At 43.3% G+C, this 22,637-nt stretch overlaps 1 protein-coding gene across 4 annotated transcripts in view; it reads right to left on the bottom strand.

Moving 5' to 3' along the window:
* Positions 1–21,426, bottom strand: part of orc1 (origin recognition complex, subunit 1) — a 116,065-nt gene extending 94,639 nt beyond the window's left edge. For 3 of the 4 annotated variants that reach the window (XM_061825621.1, XM_061825622.1, XM_061825623.1), the window contains exons 1-2: positions 21,147–21,426; positions 9,165–9,292 (exon numbers count right to left, since the gene is read on the bottom strand). In XM_061825621.1, coding sequence (XP_061681605.1) covers positions 9,165–9,292; positions 21,147–21,235 — 217 coding nt within the window. In that variant the 5' untranslated portion in view covers positions 21,236–21,426. The remainder of the gene's footprint in view (positions 1–9,164; positions 9,293–21,146) is intronic. The other variant, XM_061825624.1, reaches the window with a different exon arrangement.
* Between the last annotated feature and the right edge of the window lie 1,211 nt (positions 21,427–22,637).

Below are 22,637 nucleotides of genomic sequence, written 5' to 3'. Positions count from 1 at the left end.
TAACAAGCTCCTGCATGCCACAAAGCATGCCGGGAGGATATAAATAGTGTATAAAGTGCATGTTTGTGTCAATTATTTTTTGAGTCTTCTGTTTTATTATTTGCGAGTTATGCTAGTCGGTTTCTGTGGTGTGATAATTTAAGTTTCGATGTGAGACCGTGAGTGTGTACATCATGAGTAATGACCTGCCTACGCAGGCAGTGTGTGGGCAATGTCAGCTTCTTCTGATTTCAGATGTGAAATACAATTGTTCTCTCCCTCGTGAGTGCCATCATATAATAGCTTCCATACACGTTAAAACACGTGCTAACATGCATGTGACCAGTGTAACCAATGTTTGAGTGTACTTTATTGGACAAGTCACACAAGATCATCAGCAAATATTAGAACTGTGTGCACATAAGGTGCACCACATTGTAACGTGTTATCTCGTCTATTTGGGAGAAAAATTAAGACCTCAAAAATCATGAAAACATAGTACATTTAAATGAAAAAAAAAAGAAAAAAAAAAAATCAGTAAAACTTGGAGAACATGCTGTTCTGCGAACAGTGAACTGTGAATGGGCAAGGGCAGACTGGAATAAATTTAAAAAGACGACTGCTTGCAGGATCTGCCTCACAAAGAGGATGGGGGTTAAAATCCCGGTGTTGCCTGTGTGGCGTATGAATGTTCTCCCAGTTTTAACTGCCTAACCTACATCTACATGTTTCATAATTGATGCACAGACAGTATACTATACAGGGGGGCAAAGGGTAATTACTTGCATTAAGGAGGTAAAAAAAAAATAATCCAACCAAGTCAACTCAACTCTGCAGATTACAAATGGTATCATGAGCCACAGTGATTACCAATAGTTTTTAATGAGTTATTAATCTATTAATCTCTAATTTTTTGACAATTATTTTTAGCATTTGGTTTATTTGTAAAATTCAAGTCCACTAGGGTTTGAGTTGAGTTTTTAATTATTGTTGGGTCAATTATTATAAGTCACGGGAAATTTTGAGGAAATACAATTTTACTCCTCCTAGAAGCTGTGACTTAATTGTGGTGGATGATTTTGTGTATCTCAACAATTATAGGAGCTACGTTTCGGGATCTTACCAACCCTGCTTGAGTCAGCCAAAACAAACAGGTCCGAGGTGAGGGACCAGACAAAGCACATCAAAAAGACCCTGTGAAAATTTTATGTACAGTGAAGAAAATAAGTATTTGAACACCCTGCTATATTGCAAGTTCTCCCACTTAGAAATCATGGAGGGGTCTGAAATTTTCTTCGTAGGTGCATGTCCACTGTGAAATAGATAATCTAAAAAGAAAAATCTTCAAATCACAATGTATGACTTATTTGTGTGATACAGCGGCAAATAAGTATTTCAACACCTGTCTATCAGCTAGATTTGTGACCCTCAAAGACCGGTAGTCTGCCTTTAAAAGTCCACCTCCACTCCATGTATTATCCTGAATCAGATGCACCGAATCAGATGTGAGGTCGTTAGCTGCAAAAAAACACCTGTCCACCCCATACAATCAGTAAGACTCAAACTTGTAACATGACCCAGGACCAAAGAGCTGTCCAAAGACACCAGACACTAAATTATGCAACTCTACATAGCTGGAAAGGGCTACGGAGAAATTGCCAAAAAGCTTGGTGAAAAAAGGTCCACTGTTGGAGCAATTATTAGAAAATGGAAGAAGCTAAACATGACGGTCAATCTCAATCGAAGTGGAGCCTGAAGACTATTTTACTTTTATTGTACTTTCATTATTTGCTTAAATATGACCTTATACATTTAATCAATAGATAAAGTGTTGTCCATTTGCTAATTAGACAAGGAGCGCCGTGGCTGTCCTTATTCTTTGAAAACCGGCATCATCCACTCCCAGGCATTGCCGTGGAGACGAAGGACACCAGATAAGGGGCGGAAAGTTACCATCCCGGCCCAGGGCCAGACTGCGAGGGGGCGGTCACATTTAACAATGGACCCATACATATAAAAACCTTGTGTTACCGGGCAGCTCTTGTCTTCTTCTTGGGCTATCCTGCTAGAAGACACACGTCTCGGGTGCAGCAGATACCTAGATAAGACCTGGACGTCTGTATTGCACATTCCTTTGTAATAAATCCATTTGCTGTTAACTTTGTCTAATCATTTGTCATCCCTTCTTCGATCAGCGAACACGCGTCGGGTCCAAACTCACAAATCCCTACAAGACCCATGCAAGATACCTCGTGAGGTCTCAATGATCCTGAGAAAGGTGAGGAATCACTCCATGACTACACGACAGGACTTGGTTAATGACCTGAAAAGAGCTGGGACCACCGTTTCCAAGGTGACTGTTGGTTATACACTAAGACGTCACGGTTTGAAATCATACCTGAAAAAAAAATTGAAAAGCAAGACTATTTTTGAAAGCCAAGCAAAATCTGGATGTGTGCCAGCTTTCACAGCCAAACGCGAGACATCCTTGACTCCGGGCCCTGACGTCGCCGGTGGTAAGCATTACAGACCATTCGTTGTAGCTCAGCCAAGATGCCGATGTGTTGTGCAACAAAACTGAGAAAACGCACCCAAATTTCTCCTTCTTGAACCTCCCATGGAGTTAACCTGACAGGATAAAGCTGTGGCTGTCACAGTTGAGGCTCGTTCACCAGCAGGGAAAATCTGCACCCATCTAATCATTACTGGTTTTTCGCTGCTTAGTTATAGCCGCTCGTGCTAATACTTTACAAGCAACAACATTTTATGAGGCAGCACTGTGTGTGGAGTTTGCATGTTCTCCCTGTGTGTGTGTGTGTGTGTGTGTGTGTGTGTGTGTGTGTGTGTGTGTGTGTGTGTGTGTGTGTGTGTGTGTGTGTGTGTAAATTTGCCTGCCCGTTGACAGCTGGGATAGGCTCCAGCATTCCTGCGACTATTGTGCAGCTAAGAAAATGGATGGATGGATATATATAAACGTGTAAGCACACAACACTTCCAGGTTACTGTTTATGGCGATGCGCTCATGCAAACCCCCCTGCTCCCCCTCCCACCATCCCCGCCACCAGTCGAACGCGAGAAGCTGAGTGCTTGAAGGGGGGTGCGGACGCTTGCGGTATAATCTCTACGTCGAAACCAACACCTCTAAAAAGCATCAAATCTCCGCGGTCCATATAATGGGACTGTTATGGTTCGTCGTTAGTGCCACGCCCTCTCTATAACACGTCAAGTGCTGGATGTGTATATTCTGGCTCAAGCGCATAGGCTTGAACATTGTACATCATGCTATTGTTTTGTTTGTCTGAGAGAGAGAGAGAGAGAGAGAGAGAGAGGAATTTCGATAATACTTTTCCAATTTTGAGAAGTTTCTTGGTGAAATCTGTGGATAACTCTCATTAAAAGAAACACTAAACCATCATCTACTAACTTTTAATGTGTGCTCCCATTCCCATTAGTTTCCACAAAGTCTTCCTTTAACAAAGGTTTCAGAATTAAAGATTTAAGTAAATACATGTTCTGTTGTAATCTTAGTCTCAAACATGTAAAGTATAAATCTTTCTCTCATTTTTCTTTGAGCTTGTCTCCTTTAGGGGTCGCCACAGCGTGTCATCTTTTTCCATTCATGCTTATCTCATGTATCCTCCTCTCTAACAACCAATGTCCTCAAGTCCTCCCTCACAACATCCATCAACCTTTTCTTTGGTCTTCCTCACGCTCTTTTGCCCGGCAGCTCTATCCTCAGCACCCTTCGACCAATAAACTCACTCTCTCGCCTCCGAACATGTCTAAACCATCGAAGTCTGTTCTTTCTCACCTTGTCTCCAAAACATCCAACTTTGGCTGTCCCTCAAATTAGCTCATTTCTAATCCTATCCAACAGGTTCACACCAAGCAAGAACCTCAACATCTTCAATTCTGCTACCTCAAGTTCTGCTTCCTGTTGCTTCTTCAGGGCCACTGTCGCTAATCCATACATCATCGCCAGCCTCACCACTGTTTTATAAATTTTGCACTTCATCCTGGCGGATACTCTTCTGTCACATAGAACACCAGACACCTTCCGCCAACTCTTCCACTCCGCTTGTACCCGTTTCTTCACCTCCTTATCAAACTCTCCATTGCTCTGTATTGATGACGCCAAGTATTTGAAGTCATCCACCTTTGCTCTCTCTTCTCCCTGGAGCTTCACTCTTCCTCCTCCGTCCCTCTCATTCACGCACATACATTGTTTTACAACGGCTAATCTTCATTCCTCTCCTTTCCAGTGCATACCTCCATCTTTCTTACTGTTCCTCCGCCTGTTCCCTGCAGATCACAATATCATCTGCGAACATCATGGACCAAGGGGAATCCAGTCTAACCTCGTCTGTCAGCCTATACATTACTACCGAGAAACAGGAAGAGGCTGAGCGTGGGTCCCTGATGCAGTCCCACCTCTACCTTAAATTCTTCTGACACACCAACAGCACATCTCATCGCTGTTCTGCTACCCTCATACATGTACTGTACTATTTTAACATCTTTCTCCGCCACACCAAACATGCGCATGCAGTACCATAGTTCCTCTCTTGGTACTCTGTCATAGGCTTTCTTTAGGTCTACAAAGACACAATGTAGCTCCTTCTGACCTTCTTCTGTACTTTTCCATCAGCATCCTCAAGGCAAATAGCGCATCTTTGGTTCTCTTTCTAGGCATGAAACGATACTGTTGCTCGCAGATACTTACTTCTGTCCTGAGTCTAGACTCCACTACTCTTTCTCATAACTTCATTGTGTGGCTCATCTTTTTTCCTCTGTAGTTTCCACAGTTTTAAACATCGCCTTTGTTCTTAAAAATGAGGACTAGCACACTTTTCCTCCATTCTTCTGGCATCTTCTCTCCCGCTAGTATTCTATTGAATAGGTTTGTCAAAAACTCCACAGCCACCTCACCAAATTGCTTCCATACCTCCACTGGTATGTCATCGGGACCAACTGTCTTTCCATTTTTCATTTTGTTCAGTACCTTTCTAACTACTCCCTTACTAATCAAAGCCACTTGCTGGTCATTCACGCTTGCCTCTTCAACTGTACCTTCTCTCCCATTTTCTTCATTAACTTCTCAAAGTACTCTTTGCATCTACTTAGCGCACTACTGGCACCAGTCAACATATTTCCATCGCTATCCTTAATCACCTAACTTGCTGCACATCCTTCCCATCTCTATCCCACGGTCTGGCCAACCTGTAGTGCTCCTTTTCTCCTTCTTTCGTATCCAACTTGGAGTACATGTCGTCATATCTTTCTTGTTTAGCCTTCGCCACCTCTACCTTTGCCCTACGACCCATCTCAATGTATTCTTTACACCTCTCCTCAGTCCTCTCCGTGTCACACACGTGTCTGGTCCCTCACCTAGAACCTGTTTGCCACGGCTAACCCTAGCAGGGGCGTGAAGCCCCAGACAACTTAGTGCCTAGGATCAACAGGACACAAACCCCTCCACCACGATAAGGTGATGGCTCAAGGACAGGATATTCACTTGTACTAAGTAAGACATAAAATGCGAGCACAGCTGAACACAGAGGCTCCTAAGCCGGGCTGCACTTCTTCTTCTTCTTTTCCTTTCGGCTTGTCCCGTTAGGGGTCGCCACAGCGTGTCATCTTTTGCCATCTTAGCCTATCTCCTGCATCTTCCTCTCTAACCCCAACTGCCCTCATGTCTTCCCTCACCACATCCATAAACCTTCTCTTTGGTCTTCCTCTCGCTCTTTTGCCTGGGAGCTCCATCCTCAGCATCCTTCTACCAATATACTCACTCTCTCGCCTCTGAACATGTCCAAACCATCGAAGTCTACTCTCTCGAATCTTGTCTCCAAAACATCCAGCTTTGGCTGTCCCTCTAATGAGCTCATTTCTAATCCTATCCAACCTGCTCACTCCGAGCGAGAACCTCAACATCTTCATTTCTGCCACCTCCAGTTCAGATTCCTGTTGTTTCTTCTTCAGTGCCACTGTCTCTAATCCGTACATCATGGCCGGCCTCACCACTGTTTTGTAAACTTTGCCCTTCATCCAAGCAGACACTCTTCTGTCACATAACACACCAGACACCTTTCGCCAGCTGTTCCAACCTGCTTGGACCCGTTTCTTCACTTCCTGACCACACTCTCCATTGCTCTGTATTGTTGACCCCAAGTATTTGAAGTCGTCGACCCTCGCTATCTCTTCTCCCTGTAGCCTCACTCTTCCCCCTCCACTTTTCTCATTCACGCACATATATTCTGTTTTACTTCGGCTAATCTTCATTCCTCTCCTTTCCAGTGCATGTCTCCATCTTTCCAATTGTTCCTCTGCGTGCTCCCTGCTTTCACTGCATATGACAATATCATCTGCGAACATCATGGTCCAAGGGGATTCCAGTCTAACCTCATCTGTCAGCCTATCCATTACCACTGCAAACAGGAAGGGGCTCAGAGCTGATCCCTGATGCAGTCCCACCTCCACCTTAAATTCCTCTGTCACACCTAAGGGACACCTCACCATTGTTCTGCTGCCATCATACATGTCCTGTACTATTTTAACATACTTCTCTGCCACACCAGACTTACGCATGCAGTACCACAGTTCCTCTCTTGGTACTCTGTCATAGGCTTTCTCTAGATCCACAAAGACGCAATGTAGCGCCTTCTGACCTTCTCTGTACTTTTCCACGAGCATCCTCAAGGCAAATAATGCATCTGTGGTACTCTTTCTAGGCATGAAACCATACTGTTGCTCGCAGATACTTCTGTCCTGAGTCTAGCCTCCACTACTCTTTCCCATAACTTCATTGTGTGGCTCATCAACTTTATTCCTCTATAGTTCCCACAGCTCTGAACATCCCCTTTGTTCTTAAAAATGGGAACTAGAACACTTTTCCTCCATTCTTCAGGCATCTTTTCGCCCGCTAGTATTCTGTTGAATAAGTTGGTCAAAAACTCCACAGCCATCTCTCCAAATTGCTTCCATACCTCTACCGGTATGTCATCAGGACCAACTGCCTTTCCAGTTTTCATCCTTTGTAGTGCCTTTCTGACTTCCCCCTTAGTAATCATTTCCACTTCCTGGTCCTTCACTCTTGCCTCTTCAACTCTTCCTTCTCTCTCATTTTCTTCATTCATCAACTTCTCAAAGTATTCTTTCCATCTATTTAGTACACTACCGGCACAGGTCAACACATTTCCATCTCTATCCTTAATCACCCTGACCTGCTGCACATCCTTCCCATCTCTATCCCTCTGTCTGGCCAACCTGTAGAGATCCTTTTCTCCTTCTTTCGTGTCCAACCTGGTGTACATGTCTTCATATGCCTCTTGTTTAGCCTTTGCCACCTCTACCTTTGCCCTACGTCGCATCTCGATGTACTCCTTTCGCCTCTCCTCAGTCCTCTCAGTATCCCACTTCTTCTTCGCTAATCTCTTTCCTTGTATGACTCCCTGTATTTTGGGGTTCCACCACCAAGTCTCCTTCTCCCCTTTCCTACCAGATGACACACCAAGTACTCTCCTGCCTGTCCCTCTGATCACCTTGGCTGTTGTCGTCCAGTCTTCCGGGAGCTTCGGTTGTCCATCGAGAGCCTGTCTCACCTCTTTCCGGAAGGCTGCACAACATTCTTCCTTTTTCAGCTTCCACCACATGGTTCTCTGCTCTACCTTTGTCTTCTTAATCTTCCTACCCACCACCAGAATCATCCTACATACTACAATCCTATGCTGTCGAGCTACACTCTCCCCTACCACTACTTTACAGTCAGTAACCTCCTTCAGATTACATCGTCTGCACAAAATATAATCTACCTGCGTGGTTCTACCGCCGCTCTTGTAGGTCACTATATGTTCCTCCCTCTTCTGGAAATAAGTGTTCACTACAGCCATCTCCATCCTTTTTGCAAAGTCCACCACCATCTGCCCTTCAAAGTTCCTTTCCTGGATGCCGTACTTACCCATCACTTCTTCATCGCCCCTGTTTCCTTTACCAATATGTCCATTACAATCTGCACCAATCACAACTCTCTCGCTGTCTGGGATGCTCAGAACTACTTCATCTAGTTCCTTCCAGAATTTCTCTTTCAACTCTTGGTCACATCCTACCTGTGGTGCATAGCCGCTAACCACATTATACATAACACCCTCAATTTCAAATTTTAGTCTCATGACTCGATCTGATACTCTTTTCACCTCCAAGACATTCTTAGCCAGCTCTTCCTTTAAAATAACCCCTACTCCATTTCTCTTCCCATCTACTCCGTGGTAGAATAATTTAAACCCTGCTCCCAAACTTCTAGCCTTACTACCTTTCCACCTGCTCTCTTGGATGCACAGAATATCAACCTTTCTCCTAATCATCATGTCAACCAACTCCTGTGCTTTTCCTGTCATAGTCCCAACATTCCAAGTCCCTACACTCAGTTGTAGGCTCTGTGCATTCCTCTTTTTCTTCTGACGCTGGATCCGGTTTCCTCCTCTTCTTTGTCTTCGACCCACAGTAGCTGAATTTCCACCGACGCCCTGCAGGTTAGCAGTGCCGGGGGCGGGCGTTGTTAACCCGGGGCACGACCGATCCGGTATGGGATTCTTTAGATGAACGCTCATATTTGTTTGGCACAGTTTTTACGCCGGATGCCCTTCCTGACGCAACCCTCTGCATTTATCCGGGCTTGGGACCGGCCTACAGATTGCACTGGTTTGTGCCCCCATAGGGCTGCATTCTAAGCCGGGCTGCACACGTGGAAATAAAACAAGTGATGCTCGAAAAGCTAAGTGGAACCTGTGTGTTTCAGCATCTTCACAATCACAGTGTCACATACTGGCGGCAGTCATTTGTATGTCAAATCCTGGCTCTGAAAAAAATGCAGACAAAGTTGTCCCAGCCCCACGCCGTTACTCGTAAAACTCTGTATGTAAAGTTACTCGTAATTCAAGGTACCACTATATTGTTGTTCTACATAAGTCCATGTAATAAAAAGACTGCTTTTGACCCAAGACTACTGAGGTGAGGTGAAACATTTTAATATTTCTTTGTCATAAAGTAAACCACAATTGGTGAAAATTTTCTTGTGGGGCTGGGGTGATTTTATCAACAGATATTTCCACAAGCAATGAGTAATGCATTGTACGGAATGACCTTTTCTATGGAACACATTGTCTCAATTCCCATCATCTGTGACTCACCGTCCCCAAACAACTTGTTAACTTTGGCAACATAAGGGTTGTCTTCTTCCTCACCCTCAATAAGAATGCATTGACCAGTGTTAATGATGTTGGGCCTGGGTAGACCCTCCACACTGATGGCCAAAGAGCTGAAACAGAAAGACGCAGTATATTGTGAGCTTCATTAAGATTCCAAACATTTGACTTGCAATGATTTATTAAGAATAACTACTGACAAGATAAAAAAGTCTCAAGGAAACTGTTTACAAACTACTGTTTTATTTTCAGATATTCCATCTGGATCGAATACATACAGGATTTGTTATCAAAGTACAACATTTTTATGTGAACAACAACAATGGAAAAAGGCTGAAGTCAAATTAAATGACTAGACTTAACTGCAAATCCCATGCTTGGTATGAGTGCATCGTACCCCAGGCCTCTATACAAACTTTTACAAAAGGTAGCACTACAATGACAATATACAGTACAATCAAAACGAATATTTTAGTCTGAATCCGATTAATTCTGGCTTGAAGGAACAGTTGCTTTATTTCCAAGCAGCAAATAAATAGGACAGATTGATTTACGTGGCTACATCCAATATGATGTATGTTGACATATGATTCAGCACACAATGAGGAGTGTATTTATTTGTACTTTATGAGTCAGGGCCGTAGATTAATCTTTGCACTGGTAGCGATTTGGTTATAACTGTTTTTGGAGAGGGAGAGCATAACCATCCTCGTTGATGAATAGTTGTCTTAATTGGGATGTAGTTTAATGAAGTAGCTAGGGCGTTACTCCAGATACATTTCCAAGATTTCATGGAAACAAAACATTTGTCTGAAACAAGCAGTGGCTGACAAAATTATTTATTTTACATACCAGGTTGAATTTGTACTTTAAATCATTGGTAAACAATTGTTTTAAAATGCCTACTGTATTTTACGGATGGCAGCGCGCACTGGATAAGCCCCGCCCATTCTGTGAAGAGTCCCCCCCCAATACACAAGAAGCACCTGACCATACATACACTGCAAATATATACCGGATGTGGTGGTATGCTGTGAAATTAGATATTCAGATTGAAAATGTTGATTTACATACCTTGTTTCCAAACACTCACTCTAGCACAGCAGTCAAACATCTTAAACACAACAGAAAAGTAATTGTTTTTATTCCCCCTCTTCCTGTTCACTCAAACAACTACCATTGTCATCTTCAGTAGTTGAAGAGCCTCAAAACGTCTCCGTCACACACTATTTCAGTCTCTGTCGTTCTCAATATCATTTTCATCTCAAGGTACCAGTGACGTACTTTCTTCCTCATGTAGCAATCTTTTAATATTTTGGTAATAGTAGATTATTAAATGCTGCTCCATGCATTTAAAGGAAGACTCTCCCCAAATTTCATATGTACAATAAACCCTCCAACGTGAAGTAATATTATTACATATATTTTGGACATTAATTGAAAAAAAATAGAAAATAAAGAACATTTTTGAAATCCAAGCAAAATCTGCTTACACAGCCAAACGCGGAAGAAACATCCTTGACTCTGCCCCTGACGTCGCCAGTGCTTAGCAATACAGACCATTCGTTCTAGCTAAGCCAAGATGGCTACGTGTTGTGTAACAATACTGAGAAAACGCACCCAAATTTCTCCTTCTTTCACCTCTGTGAAATCTGTGGATAACTCTGCCATTAAAAGAAACACTGAACACTCATCTACTAACACTTAATGTGTGCTCCCATTCCTATTAGTTTCAACAAAGTCTTCCTTTAAATTCCACTGGCAGATCTCAGAAAAGGCAGACCTTCACACGCGGACAATTTTTGTGAAAGATCTTAGATTAATTAAATTCAAACATTCTATGTTAATTTCGTGCACGTCGTGCTTTAAGGGCACCAAAAACTAGTGCATTCTTTGTCCACACACAGTAGGGGTATCTTTTTCTTCTACATGCAATTGAGGTTCAGTCTTCTTTTGCTGTCCGCATTTAAGGTAATTTTTTTCTTCTGCTATGCACAGTTGAAGATTTTCTTCCACGTGCGTCATTGGAGGCATCTGCACAGGCCCAAACCAAAGAGCATTGTAGGGAATGGCCATGTTTTAACCATTTTGTCTGAACAAGATTTTGTTCTACTTTTAAACTCATAGCAACCACTAGCAACCAAAAAAAAAAGAAAATATCTGCATCATTAAATATGTTGCATAATTTACAGTGCTTGTAAAAAGGAGAGGTTTGTCATCTGGAAAATACAGAACTTGCTCAACAAAGTCATACACAAAGATCATTTATATTCATATATCACCATTCCTTTCCCCCCTTACATGGCTAGACATTACACTGTAAACTAAAGCTACACGGTAAAAAATTACCCCCCAAAAAAATAATAATCCAGCCTTAAGGGAGCACAAACTAGTGTAATCTGTAGGCCGGTCCCATGCCTGGAAGAATCCAGAGTTGCGTCACGAAGGCCATACAGTGAAGAAAATGAGTATTTGAACACCCTGTTATATTGCAAGTTCTCCCACTTTGAAATCACGGAGGGGTCTGAAATTTTCATTGTAGATGTATGTCTACTGTGAGAGAGATAATCTAAAAAGAAAAATCCAGAAATCACAATGTATGATTTTTTAACAATTTGTGTGATACAGCTGCAAATAAGTATTTCAACACCTGTCTGTCAGCTAGAATTCTGACCCTCAAAGACCTGTTAGACCGCCTTTATAAGTCCACCTCTACTCCGTGTCTTATTCTGAATCAGATACACCTGTGTGAGGTTGTTAGCTGCATAAAGACACCTGTCCACCCCATACAATCAGTAAGACTCAAACTTGTAACATGGCCAAGACCAAAGAGCTGTCCAAAGACACCAGAGACAAAAATTGTACAACTCCACATGGCTGGAAAGGGCTACGGAGAAATTGCCAAGCAGCTTGGTGAAAAAAGGTCCACTGTTGGAGCGATTATTAGAAAATGGAAGAAGCTAAACATGACGGTCAATCTCAAATCGGAGAGGACCCCCATGCAAGATATCACCTCGTGGGGTCTCAATGATCCTTAGAAAGGTGAGGAATCAGCCCAGGACTATATGACAGGAATTGGTCAATGAACTGAAAAGAGGTGGGACCACAGTTTCCAAGGTGACTGTTGGTAATACACCAAGAGGTCATTGTTTGAAATTATGCATGGCACGCAAGGTTCCCCTGCTTAAACCAGCACATGTCAAGGCCCGTCTTAAGTTTGCCAATGACCATTTGGATTATACAGAGGAGTGATGGGAGAAGGTTTTGTGGTCAGATGAGACTAAAATGGAACTTTTAGGTCATAATTCTACTAACCATGTTTGGAGGAAGACAAATGATGAGTTCCATCCCAAGAACACCATTCCTACTGTGAAGCCTGGGGGTGGTACCATCATGCTTTGGGGGTGTTTTTCTGCACATGGGACAGAATGACTGCGCTTTATTAAAGAGAGGATGACTGCGGCCATGGATTGCGAGATTTTGGGGAACAACCTCTTTCCCTCATCAGAGCATTGAAGATGGGTCGTGGCTGGGTCTTTCAACATGACAATGACCCGAAGCTCACAGCCAGGAAAACCACGGAGTGGCTTCGTAAGACAAACTTGAAATTGAAGGTCATCCAATCAGTACTGTGTATCTCCATTGCAGTCTGGTTTGGGGCAGACACAAAAAAGGACAAACTCCGACTGCAACGGGAAATCAAAATTGCTGAACGGATTGTCGGCACCACTCTACGAACTATTTAAGACTCGCACGCAACGCGAACTAGGTCCAGAGCGAGCAGGATCCTTTCGGACCCCTGACATCCCGGCCACCAGCTTTTCCAGCTCCTTCCATCAGGAAAGCGCTCCCGATCAATGCAAGTTTTTCTCCCCTCTGGCAATTAACTAATTACATTCTTGATCAGCGAACCTACTATTTTATGCCTTTTGACACTGTTGGCACACAGACTCACATCTTGCAGCTCCAATTACTGTTATTAATATATTTTGTTGACTATCACACCATCACTTTAAACTGCTCCCTTTGCACAACTGTCATTACATTGGTCTATAACGGGAACCCCGAACGGGTAAATGCACTCTGTACAAGCTGAACACAACGTTGGACGTTGACACACTCTTATCTCCTACCTGTTCTAAATGAAGAAGACTTTACATCTTACACATCTGTGACTCTAACAAGCAATAGTTCCTAGAAACAGAAATGTCTGTTCTTTGTTTTTGTTACTTTGTTGTTCTTTTTTTCTGAATGTCGTACAAGGGCAACACCGACTGCCGGAGAAAAAATTCCTTGTTTTTACACAATTGGTCAATAAGGCTTACGAACTCTGATGATGTATAATGTGATTAGCGGCTATAGCGCACAGGTAGGATGTGACCTAGAGTTGAAAGAGAAATTCTGAAGTAGTTCTGAGCATTCTAGACACAGAGAGAGTTGTGATTGGTGGAGATTGTAATGGACATGTTGATGGATGAAACAGAATGGATGAAGGTAGGTAAGGACGTTTGAAGGACAGATGGAGGTGGACTTTGCAAAAAGGATGGAAATAGCAGTTTTGAACACTTTTTTTCCCCCAGAAGAGGCAGAAAATTATGGTGACCTGAAAGAGTGGGGTAGAAGCATGCAGGTGGATTACATTTTGTGCAGGCAAAGTAATCTGAAGGAGGTTACTGACTGTAAGGTAGTGGTTGGGGAGAGTGTAGCTCGACAGCATGGGATGTTGGCATGTAGGATGACTGGTGGTGGAGAAACCATGTGCTGGAAGCTGAGAAAAAAATAATGTGTGGCCTTTTGGAAAGAGGTAAGACGGGCTCTTGATGGAGAAGAGGAGCTTCCGAAAGACTGGACTACTACAGCCAAGGTGATCAGAGAGACAGGCAGGAGAGTACTTTGTGTGTCTTCTCGTAGGAAAGAAGAGAAGGAGACTTGGTGGTGGAACCCCAAAATACAGGAAGTCATACAAGGAAAGAGCTTGGCGAAGAAGAACTGGGACAATGGCAGAACTGAGGAGAGGCGAAAGGAATACATTAAGATGTGACGTAGGGCTAAGGAAAAGGTGGCAAAGGCTAAACAAGAGGCATATGATGACATGTACATCAGGTCGGGCATGAAAGGAGAAAAAGATCTTTCCAGATTAGCCAGACAGAGGGATAGAGATTGGAAGAATATACAGCAACGATGGGGAATTAAGGATAGAGATGGAAATGTATTGACTGGTGTCAGGACAGAAGTATTTGCGAGTAACAGTATGGTTTCATGCTTAGAAAGAGCACCACAGATGCATTATTTGCCTTGAGAATGCTAGTGGAAAAGTACAGAGAAGGTCAAAAGGAGAAACATTCTGTCTTTGTGGCTCTAGAGAAAGTCTATGACAGAGTACTAAGAGAGGAACTGTGGAACTGCATCCTTGAATCTGGTGTGGTGGAGAAGTGCGTCAGAAAAGTACAGGACATGTATTACAGCAGCTGAACAGTGGTGAGGTCGGTGTGACAGAAGAATTTAAGGTCGAGGTGGGACTGCATCACGAATCAGTTCCGAGTCCCTTCCTCTTTGCTGTGGTAATGGATGGGGTGACAAATGAGCTTAGACATTGGCCCATGATGATCGCAGATAGCATTGTGATCTGCAGTGAAAGCAGGGAAAAGGTGGAGGAACAATTGGAAAGATGGAGGCATGCAATGGAAAGGAGAAGAATGAAGGATTATCCTAAGTAAAACAGAATATATGTGCATGAATCAGAGAGGCGGAGGGGGAAGAGTGAGGCTCCATGGGGAAGAGATAACGAAGGTGGACAACTTCATATACATTGGGTCCACAATCCAGACCAATGGTGAATAATGTGAGGAAGTGAAAAAACAGATATGAGCGGGTTGGAAAAGCTGGCGAAAGCAGTCAAGTGTGTTATGTGACAGAAGAGTCTGCACAGATGAAGGGCAAAGTTTTAAACAGTGGTGAGCCCAGCCATGATGTATGGATTAGAGACAACAGGTAGCAGAGCGAGGTGGCAGAAATGAAGACGTTTAGGTTCTCCCTAGAAGTGAGCAGGCTGTATTGGGATTAGAAATGAGCTCATTTGAGGTCTAGTTAAACTTGGGTGTTTCGTTCACAAGGTGAAGGAGAGGGCAGACTTCGATGGTTTGGACATGTCCAGAAGTAAGAGAGTGAATACATTGGTAGAAGGGTGCTGCGGATGGAACTGCCAGGCAAAAGAGCGAGAGGAAGACCAAAGACAAGGTTGATGGATGTTGTGAGGGAAGACATGAGGGTAATAGTTGTTCAAGAGGAAGATGCAGGAGATAGGCTTACATGGAACAAGATCACACGCTGTGGCGCCCCTTAATGGGAAAAGCCGAAAAGAAAAGTAGTAGTGGTAGTGCTGGATGATGCTCCTTCTAGGAACTCCATAATTCTGCTTGGGAACTTCAACACTCACGTGGGCAATGACTGAGACCTGTAAGGGTGTGACAGGGAAGAACGTCTCTTCCGATCATAACCTGAACGGTGTTGTTCCTGTACCCATCACGGGTTGTCCATAACGAACAGGTTTAGGTATAAGGGTGTCCACTGATCACCATTTGGTGGTGAGTTGGCTCAGACGGTGGGTAAATATGCCGGTCCGATGTGGCACGCCCAAACATATTTTCAGGGTCTGATGGGAACGGCTAGTAGAATCCCCTGTCAGAAAGAGTTTCAACTCCTACCTTCGACAGAACTTTGCCCATGTTCTCGGGGAACCAGAGAACATTGAGTCTAAGTGGACTATGTTCCACATATGGTTGGGTGGTCATTGGGGCAAAAACTTAGGTGTAGGAGGAGTTCGGTGAGACCATGGAGAACGACTTTAAAGACTGCTCCGAGGAAATTCTGGTCCACCATCTCAGGAGGGGGAAGCGGTGCACAGTAAACTGTATCATGAGGATGGGGCACTGCTGACCTCAACTCAAGACGTTGTGAGTCAGTGGGGAGAATACTTCAAGACCACCTCAATTCCACTGACATGCCTTCCAATGAGGAAGCAGAATCTGAGTCTGAGACAGACTCTCCTATCATTTCTGGGGTTGACGTCACCGAGTTGGTTAAAAAGCTCCTTCCAGCCGCAGGGGTGGATGAGTTTCACCCAGAGTTCCTCAAGGCTCACGATGTTATGGGGCTATCCTGGTTGACACACCTCTGCAACAATCACTTGGACATTAGAGACAGTGCCTTTGGATTGGCAAACTGGGGTGTGTGTCCAACTACAGGGGGAACAAACTCCTCAGCCTCCCTGGTAAGATCTATTCAGGGATGCTGGAGAGGAAGGTCTGTCAGGAAGTCAAATCTCAGATTCAGGAGGAGCTATGTGACTTTCGTCCTGGCCCTGGACCAGTGGACCAGCTTTTTCACCTCACTTATAAGGACTAGGGTTCAGTCCAAGCCCTCCCCGTGTGGAGTTTGCATTATCTCCCCGTGCCTGCGTTAAGTTTTTTCCAGGCACTCCGGTTTCTTCCCACATCCCAAAAACATGCATGAATTGGACACTCTAAATTGCCCCGGGGTGTGATTGTGACTGCGACTGCTGTCTGTCTCCATGTGCCCCGCAATTTCTTGGCAATCAGTTCACGGTATACCCTGCCTTCTGCCCAGTGACAGCTGGGTTAGGCTCCAGCACCCCTGCGAACCTTGTCAGGATAAGTATCTAAGGGAATGGATGGACGGTAAAATAAAACAAACTATAATGAAACGAATAAATGGGCAATGAACAACAAGGAATTAATTTCAACTAGTTTAGAGTTTATTTTTCAAAACAAATCGCAACACACACACGCACATACCCATACATCAACATCTCTCTAATCATCATGTGAACCAACTCCCAAGATTTTCCTGTCATATTCCCAACATTCAGTTATAAACTCTGTGCACTCTTTCTGCCCAAGAACCTGCTTTCTACCGCTCCATCTTTGACCCACATTAGTTGAATGGACCTTTCCGACCTGTCAATCACCTGTACCCTAATAGCCAATCAGATAGCCGCATTGTCTTAATTCCTGGCTTGACCCGCCCCTCATGTGGTCATGTCCCACAAGCAATGCTGGTTATCGGTCCCGTGCGGTTGGAAAAGATAATGTTACAAACAAAATAGTCCTTAGGTGCGCTTGGGGAACGTGCAGTTCTGATGAAAAGATATCCGGCTAGGTGACAAGGGGCTCGGTTGATCCATTTTCCAAAGCCTAAAAAAAGAGTTGAGGAAGTGTGTACGTTGGATTAAGGCGCGCGGAAGAGCGTGCGTACAACTTGTGTGGGGACAACAACAAACACAAAGCTGTACGTTCGAAGGTACGTGAGGGAGTAGTATCTTCTGAGTTTGATTTCATTATTATTAGTGCTTTAAACATTGCGAGAGAACAACTTTCATTTTGTTAGTGTATCATAGACCTGCTAAATGAAGTGTGTAATGTTTTATGCCGATGAGTTAGGTTCGTAATGCGTAAATGCGCGATATCATGCAAGAGAAATGTCCATTTGCCTATTTTCATCACATCGGACTTTTAAGACAGAAAACTGGGTTCCATTACGAGCCAAGTCAAATCAATACACCCACTCACTTATAAAGACTACAATGATATTACTCGTGATCTTTCCAAGTAAAAAGTACTCACCCTGCTTTACATGCTCAGTACGATTTCACATTTCGTCAAACCTTTTTGCATCGATTGTCAACATTTCGCTGTATGCTCCGTCCAAAATCTTAATTCCGTGTACATATCCTTGCATGAAATAGTTGAGACCTCTCTGTCGCATTCTTGGACAAGTAGACGCATTTAGCAAAAAAAACATACCCCAATATTATCTGGAAAACACGATAGAGGATCCAGTTCAAACCTATTTTGTTCAATCGCCATTTTAGAAGATTGTGGGGTATGGCAACTGTAGCTAACGGGGGCGGAGCTGAAGATCGCAATTCAGAAAGGTACATTGGGTTGGTTAATGACCCTGTTGGCAGATAGTTAAGCTGGGCCACAACTCACCTGGTTTGGAATTTTCTGGATGAATGAATATGATGAATATTTGTTTGGAAAGATTTTACAAATCAAGGCTGTAGTAAGTCACTTCCATTTTTATGCAGGACTGTAAATTGCCGTCTGGGAGGCGTGTCGTGTCCGGAGAGTGTGATGTATATTTTGATGAGTTATACTTCAGAAATAAATATACAATTGGTTTTTATATATATATGTGTGTGTATGTATGAGAGAGAGATCATAAAATATTAGTGAGCGATAAAATGCATGATCTACAGGGCCAGTGCTACAGATAGGCCTAATCGTATTAACAGTTGTCAATTACATAATATTTGAGAAATTTATGTCCAACTTACCTTTGTTTCCTGGTTTGGATATGCTCCTGGATACACGTTTCACAACAATGACATTTTTAGCTGAAAAAAACTCAGACTTCCGCAAATTCGCGGAAAATTCTCATTCCTGCATTGTCAAGAGCACGCGGCGAAGTACCAGACCCAAATGCAGAACTCCGAGGCAAGGACATGATGTTGAGGGTGGTTTTCATTCAGGTAGATGTCATACACACCTAAGTCACCTTCGCCTGTCCGATGATTCAACTCCAGTCTCCACTGACAACAACCTTCAGACCAAGCCTCACAGCTTACTAATGGCCATCAGAGCACAACCAGACAGCCCTACACTGCACCCTCGTGAATAGGACTCTCTAGGAGGGGTTAGCTCCATCACCTGGAACGATATTTGTGTAGCCACCAACAGTGATGACTCCATGATCTAATCGATTAACCTAATTGAGAATGGATTCTCTGAGGCAAAGGACAACCTGCCAACAGAACTCAGACTCCATTACCAATACAGAGACAAACTAGCCAGTTTGGCATTCATGTGCAATATGGGGAGTTCATCACTGCCTCTCGTCTGTAGCCTTGCCTCACAGCAAAAACGGGTCGGAAATTGGTGTGAAGACCATAAAGACGATGATGATCGATAACACCAGTTGCGATGGTAGCCATGACACAGATGCATTTCAACACGCTATTCTCCAATACCACAACACACCAGACAGAGACACGTGATTTTCCCCAGAGATGTGCATCTTCAGACGACCAATCCAGGATTTCATACCAATCCACCCAGGCAAGTACCTACCCCACAAGACGTGGCAAGAGACTTTGAGCAACAGAGAAGAGGCTCTTGGGAATCGCCACATAGGGACGCTGAAAGACTTTCAGCTAACACCCACATCTTACCCCCTCTAGCAGTCCGGAGACTGTGTCCGCATCCAAAACGAAAACCGAACCCCATCCCACCAAGTGGGACAAAACTGGAATCATTATAGAGGTCCGTCAGTTTTACCAATATGTAAAGAGAGTTGATGGGTCAGAAAGAGTGACTCTGCAAAACAGGAGATTGTTGCGACTATACCATCCAGTGCTAGCCAGAGCCCCACTGGCCACACTACCCTCACCTGCTCCCACGGTTGCAAGGATTGGAAGGTTGCCCACGGTCTTAATAACTCCTGAGACGCCTACTACCCTGACAGACCACGAACCAATCAAGACCCCGGAGCTGGCACAACCTGAAACTCTACCACCTGACGAACGACCCGATGACGGCTTCATTGGCGACCTTGTAGTTCACCCTGAACAATCCGACATACCAAAGGCTCCAAACTGGGAAGCAGATAAGTCTCCACCCAAGAGACAACCTACATGCCTCGTGCTTTAAGAGCTCAACAGCCCGACAACAAACCTGGTCTGAGTGAGACCCCCCTACCTGAGAAAAATTTAAGGAACAAATGAATTTGATGGTCGACATAAATTAGAGCCTATCTGGCTTTCCTAGTTCCAGGTTGTTACAGCTACAACTTAGTTTGGTCCTCTTGATTTACACAAATAACGTCTTATATGATTACGCTTTATCTCATCGCCAATGATTGTCCATTGCTATCCTTTCCATCAACCCCATCAACTACTTACCTACTTAGTACTCAGCCTTTGAATTTTGCGTTAATCCTAGGCTTATCAGACAGACAGAATCCAAAGCCTTGAGGGGCATAGAGGATAGTCAACTATTCTATGGTATATGTTGTGAATTTACAGGTACCTATGTCAAGCGTGATTCTGTATTGTTAAAGAAATAAAGCCCTCGAGTTCTGAGACAGACATATAGATATCTAGGAACCATTTTTTTTATACGCCTCATTTATTTTTCCAAGCCACAACATAACGATGAAAGAGCCGTGGGTTGCCGATCCCTGGTCTAGATGCACACAACCAGTTTATGAGTGGATGGGTGCAAGATGTGATGGTTAGGTATCCACCAAATACCCCAGATATTGCAGTCTTTATGGCAAAGATAAATTTGATCAAGTACTGGATGTGTACAAGATATCAAAATGTTAGAATGCATCTATTGTCAATACTATTGTTTTATGCAGAATGAGTGATAATTTAAGCTACAAACAAACCTAATATTGTCCCGGTATATGAGTGTTTTCCTTAGTATATATGGGGAACTAACGCAACATAGAAACTAAACATGCAAGAACAAACATTGAACAACTCATCACTATCAAAACAAAACTTTGTTTAGATTCATTTACCGCGACCTAAATCATGACATCATCATAATCATGAGGAGACGACACAAGAACGCAAACACACGAACTGTAACCTTGATCTCTCGTGCGAAAACTGTACAAATGAACATATACCAACACGCATCTGTGCGTGTGAATAACCATATATTTCACACACAAATATATCTGAGTATTTTTATGTTCATCCGTACTAGATTTACATTGCTGGTTATGAACACTCAAATATTAAGTAACAATTGAACGTTTCTTCCTAGCCTAAAGGTATTAAATCGCTCTATCCAGAGACGCCTGTTCTTATCAGTTGTCAAAAAAAAATTAATTGAATGGAAAATATCTAAACATTTGTCAAAGGCAAGTCCTCACCTATATTCAAAGTTTTTCAGCTTCCTGTCAAATCTCAAAGGTTCTCCTTGCCACTTGTACACTCGTCGTACTCGCCATCTCGTTTGCATTCTGGACTTGGAATTAAAACAAGGAATATTGATTTACCCTTCTAAAGCATAGAACCCTTTGAAAAGGTTGACTCGAACAAGTAGTTTAGAGGCAAATTATAAATTCCCTCGAAGAAGCTCGCCGTGCCTTCGACGCAGCCGTTTCCCGCGAAAACTGCGTCACGTCCGTCACAGAAGAAAAACAGGTCCTCTGCCGCACCACTGATCGAAAAAAAATTTTTTTTTTAAAGACTGGAAAGCGCATTGGCCATCGTGGCTGAAGTCGCCGGAAGCAGATATCCGCCATCTTGATACTCCCAAAACAACCACGCTGACCTCCGATAATCGCTTTCGTGGCTGTGAAAATGTATTTAGATTATTATTTAAGCAAAAAATGAAAGTACAATAAAAGCAAAATAGTCTTCATTCCCTCTCTTGATCTTTGAAATAGATCACAAAAACAAACATGAAAATCCCAAAAGTAACACTTCAAGAAATATGGAAAACATAAAACCCTCTGTAGCTGCCCAAGCATACCTTTTAACAAGTGCAAAGCCTCATGATTCAGAACACTCGTAAGCTTTAAACCTGCAGGACAGTACTAGATAACTCAAAAACAGCAAAACATTTCTAAAAAAAAGTAATATCACGCAAAAAATATCAGTAGAACAGAAGGGCAAGAGCTATGCTATCATGGGGCATGTCAACATCATGATAATCAGGAAGCGGTGGAAGTTTAGTATCATTTTCAAGGGGAGCGATAGGAACAGTAAAATCATTTTGAGGAGTGTGTCGGGGTAGGGGTCTGATGAGGACATAATTACCGCGGCCATCAGCTAGGGCACCAGCCACCTTCTCAATCAAATGGGTTAAAAGAGAACGAATACAAGGAATGCAACAGCATCCACAGAGGGTGAGAATAGAGGTGAAGACAGCCAGAGAGATGAAGATTGATAAAATGACACCCTTCCATCTACCAAACAAATTCATCCAGTTATCCCACATCGACGTGTCAACAGCAGAGTGTTCCTTCATTTTCTTAGCAAGGGTACGAAGTCCCATCTACGGCCTTAATGAGGCAAGAAGGTAGCATTTACCTTGAACAGGAGTGATCATGTTTGTGAAATCCATGACCAGTTCAACACCAGGCCAGATGGGTGGGTCAAAGGAACCTGCAATGGTCTTAAGTGTGGGGGGAACATTGAGTAGCTGGCAAATATTACAGTCACGACAGTAGGCATGACACAAGTCAGACATTTTGGGATGCCACCACATGCAAAGTTTGGTTAGCATGCTCTCTGGGGCCAATGAGCCATAGAGTGAGTTTTAGTCAAAATATCTTTGGTTCAGGAGAGGCGTTGTGCTGTATTTTAACCAATTCACTATGAGACAGAGGTTTGGGCAGGTCAGGAGAGGATTTGTC

Source organism: Syngnathoides biaculeatus, chromosome 7 (assembly GCF_019802595.1).
Source record: "Syngnathoides biaculeatus isolate LvHL_M chromosome 7, ASM1980259v1, whole genome shotgun sequence".
Taxonomy (NCBI): domain Eukaryota; kingdom Metazoa; phylum Chordata; class Actinopteri; order Syngnathiformes; family Syngnathidae; genus Syngnathoides; species Syngnathoides biaculeatus.
The sequence above is the reverse complement of the archived record's forward strand: the minus strand, read 5'-3'. Positions and strand labels throughout refer to the sequence as shown.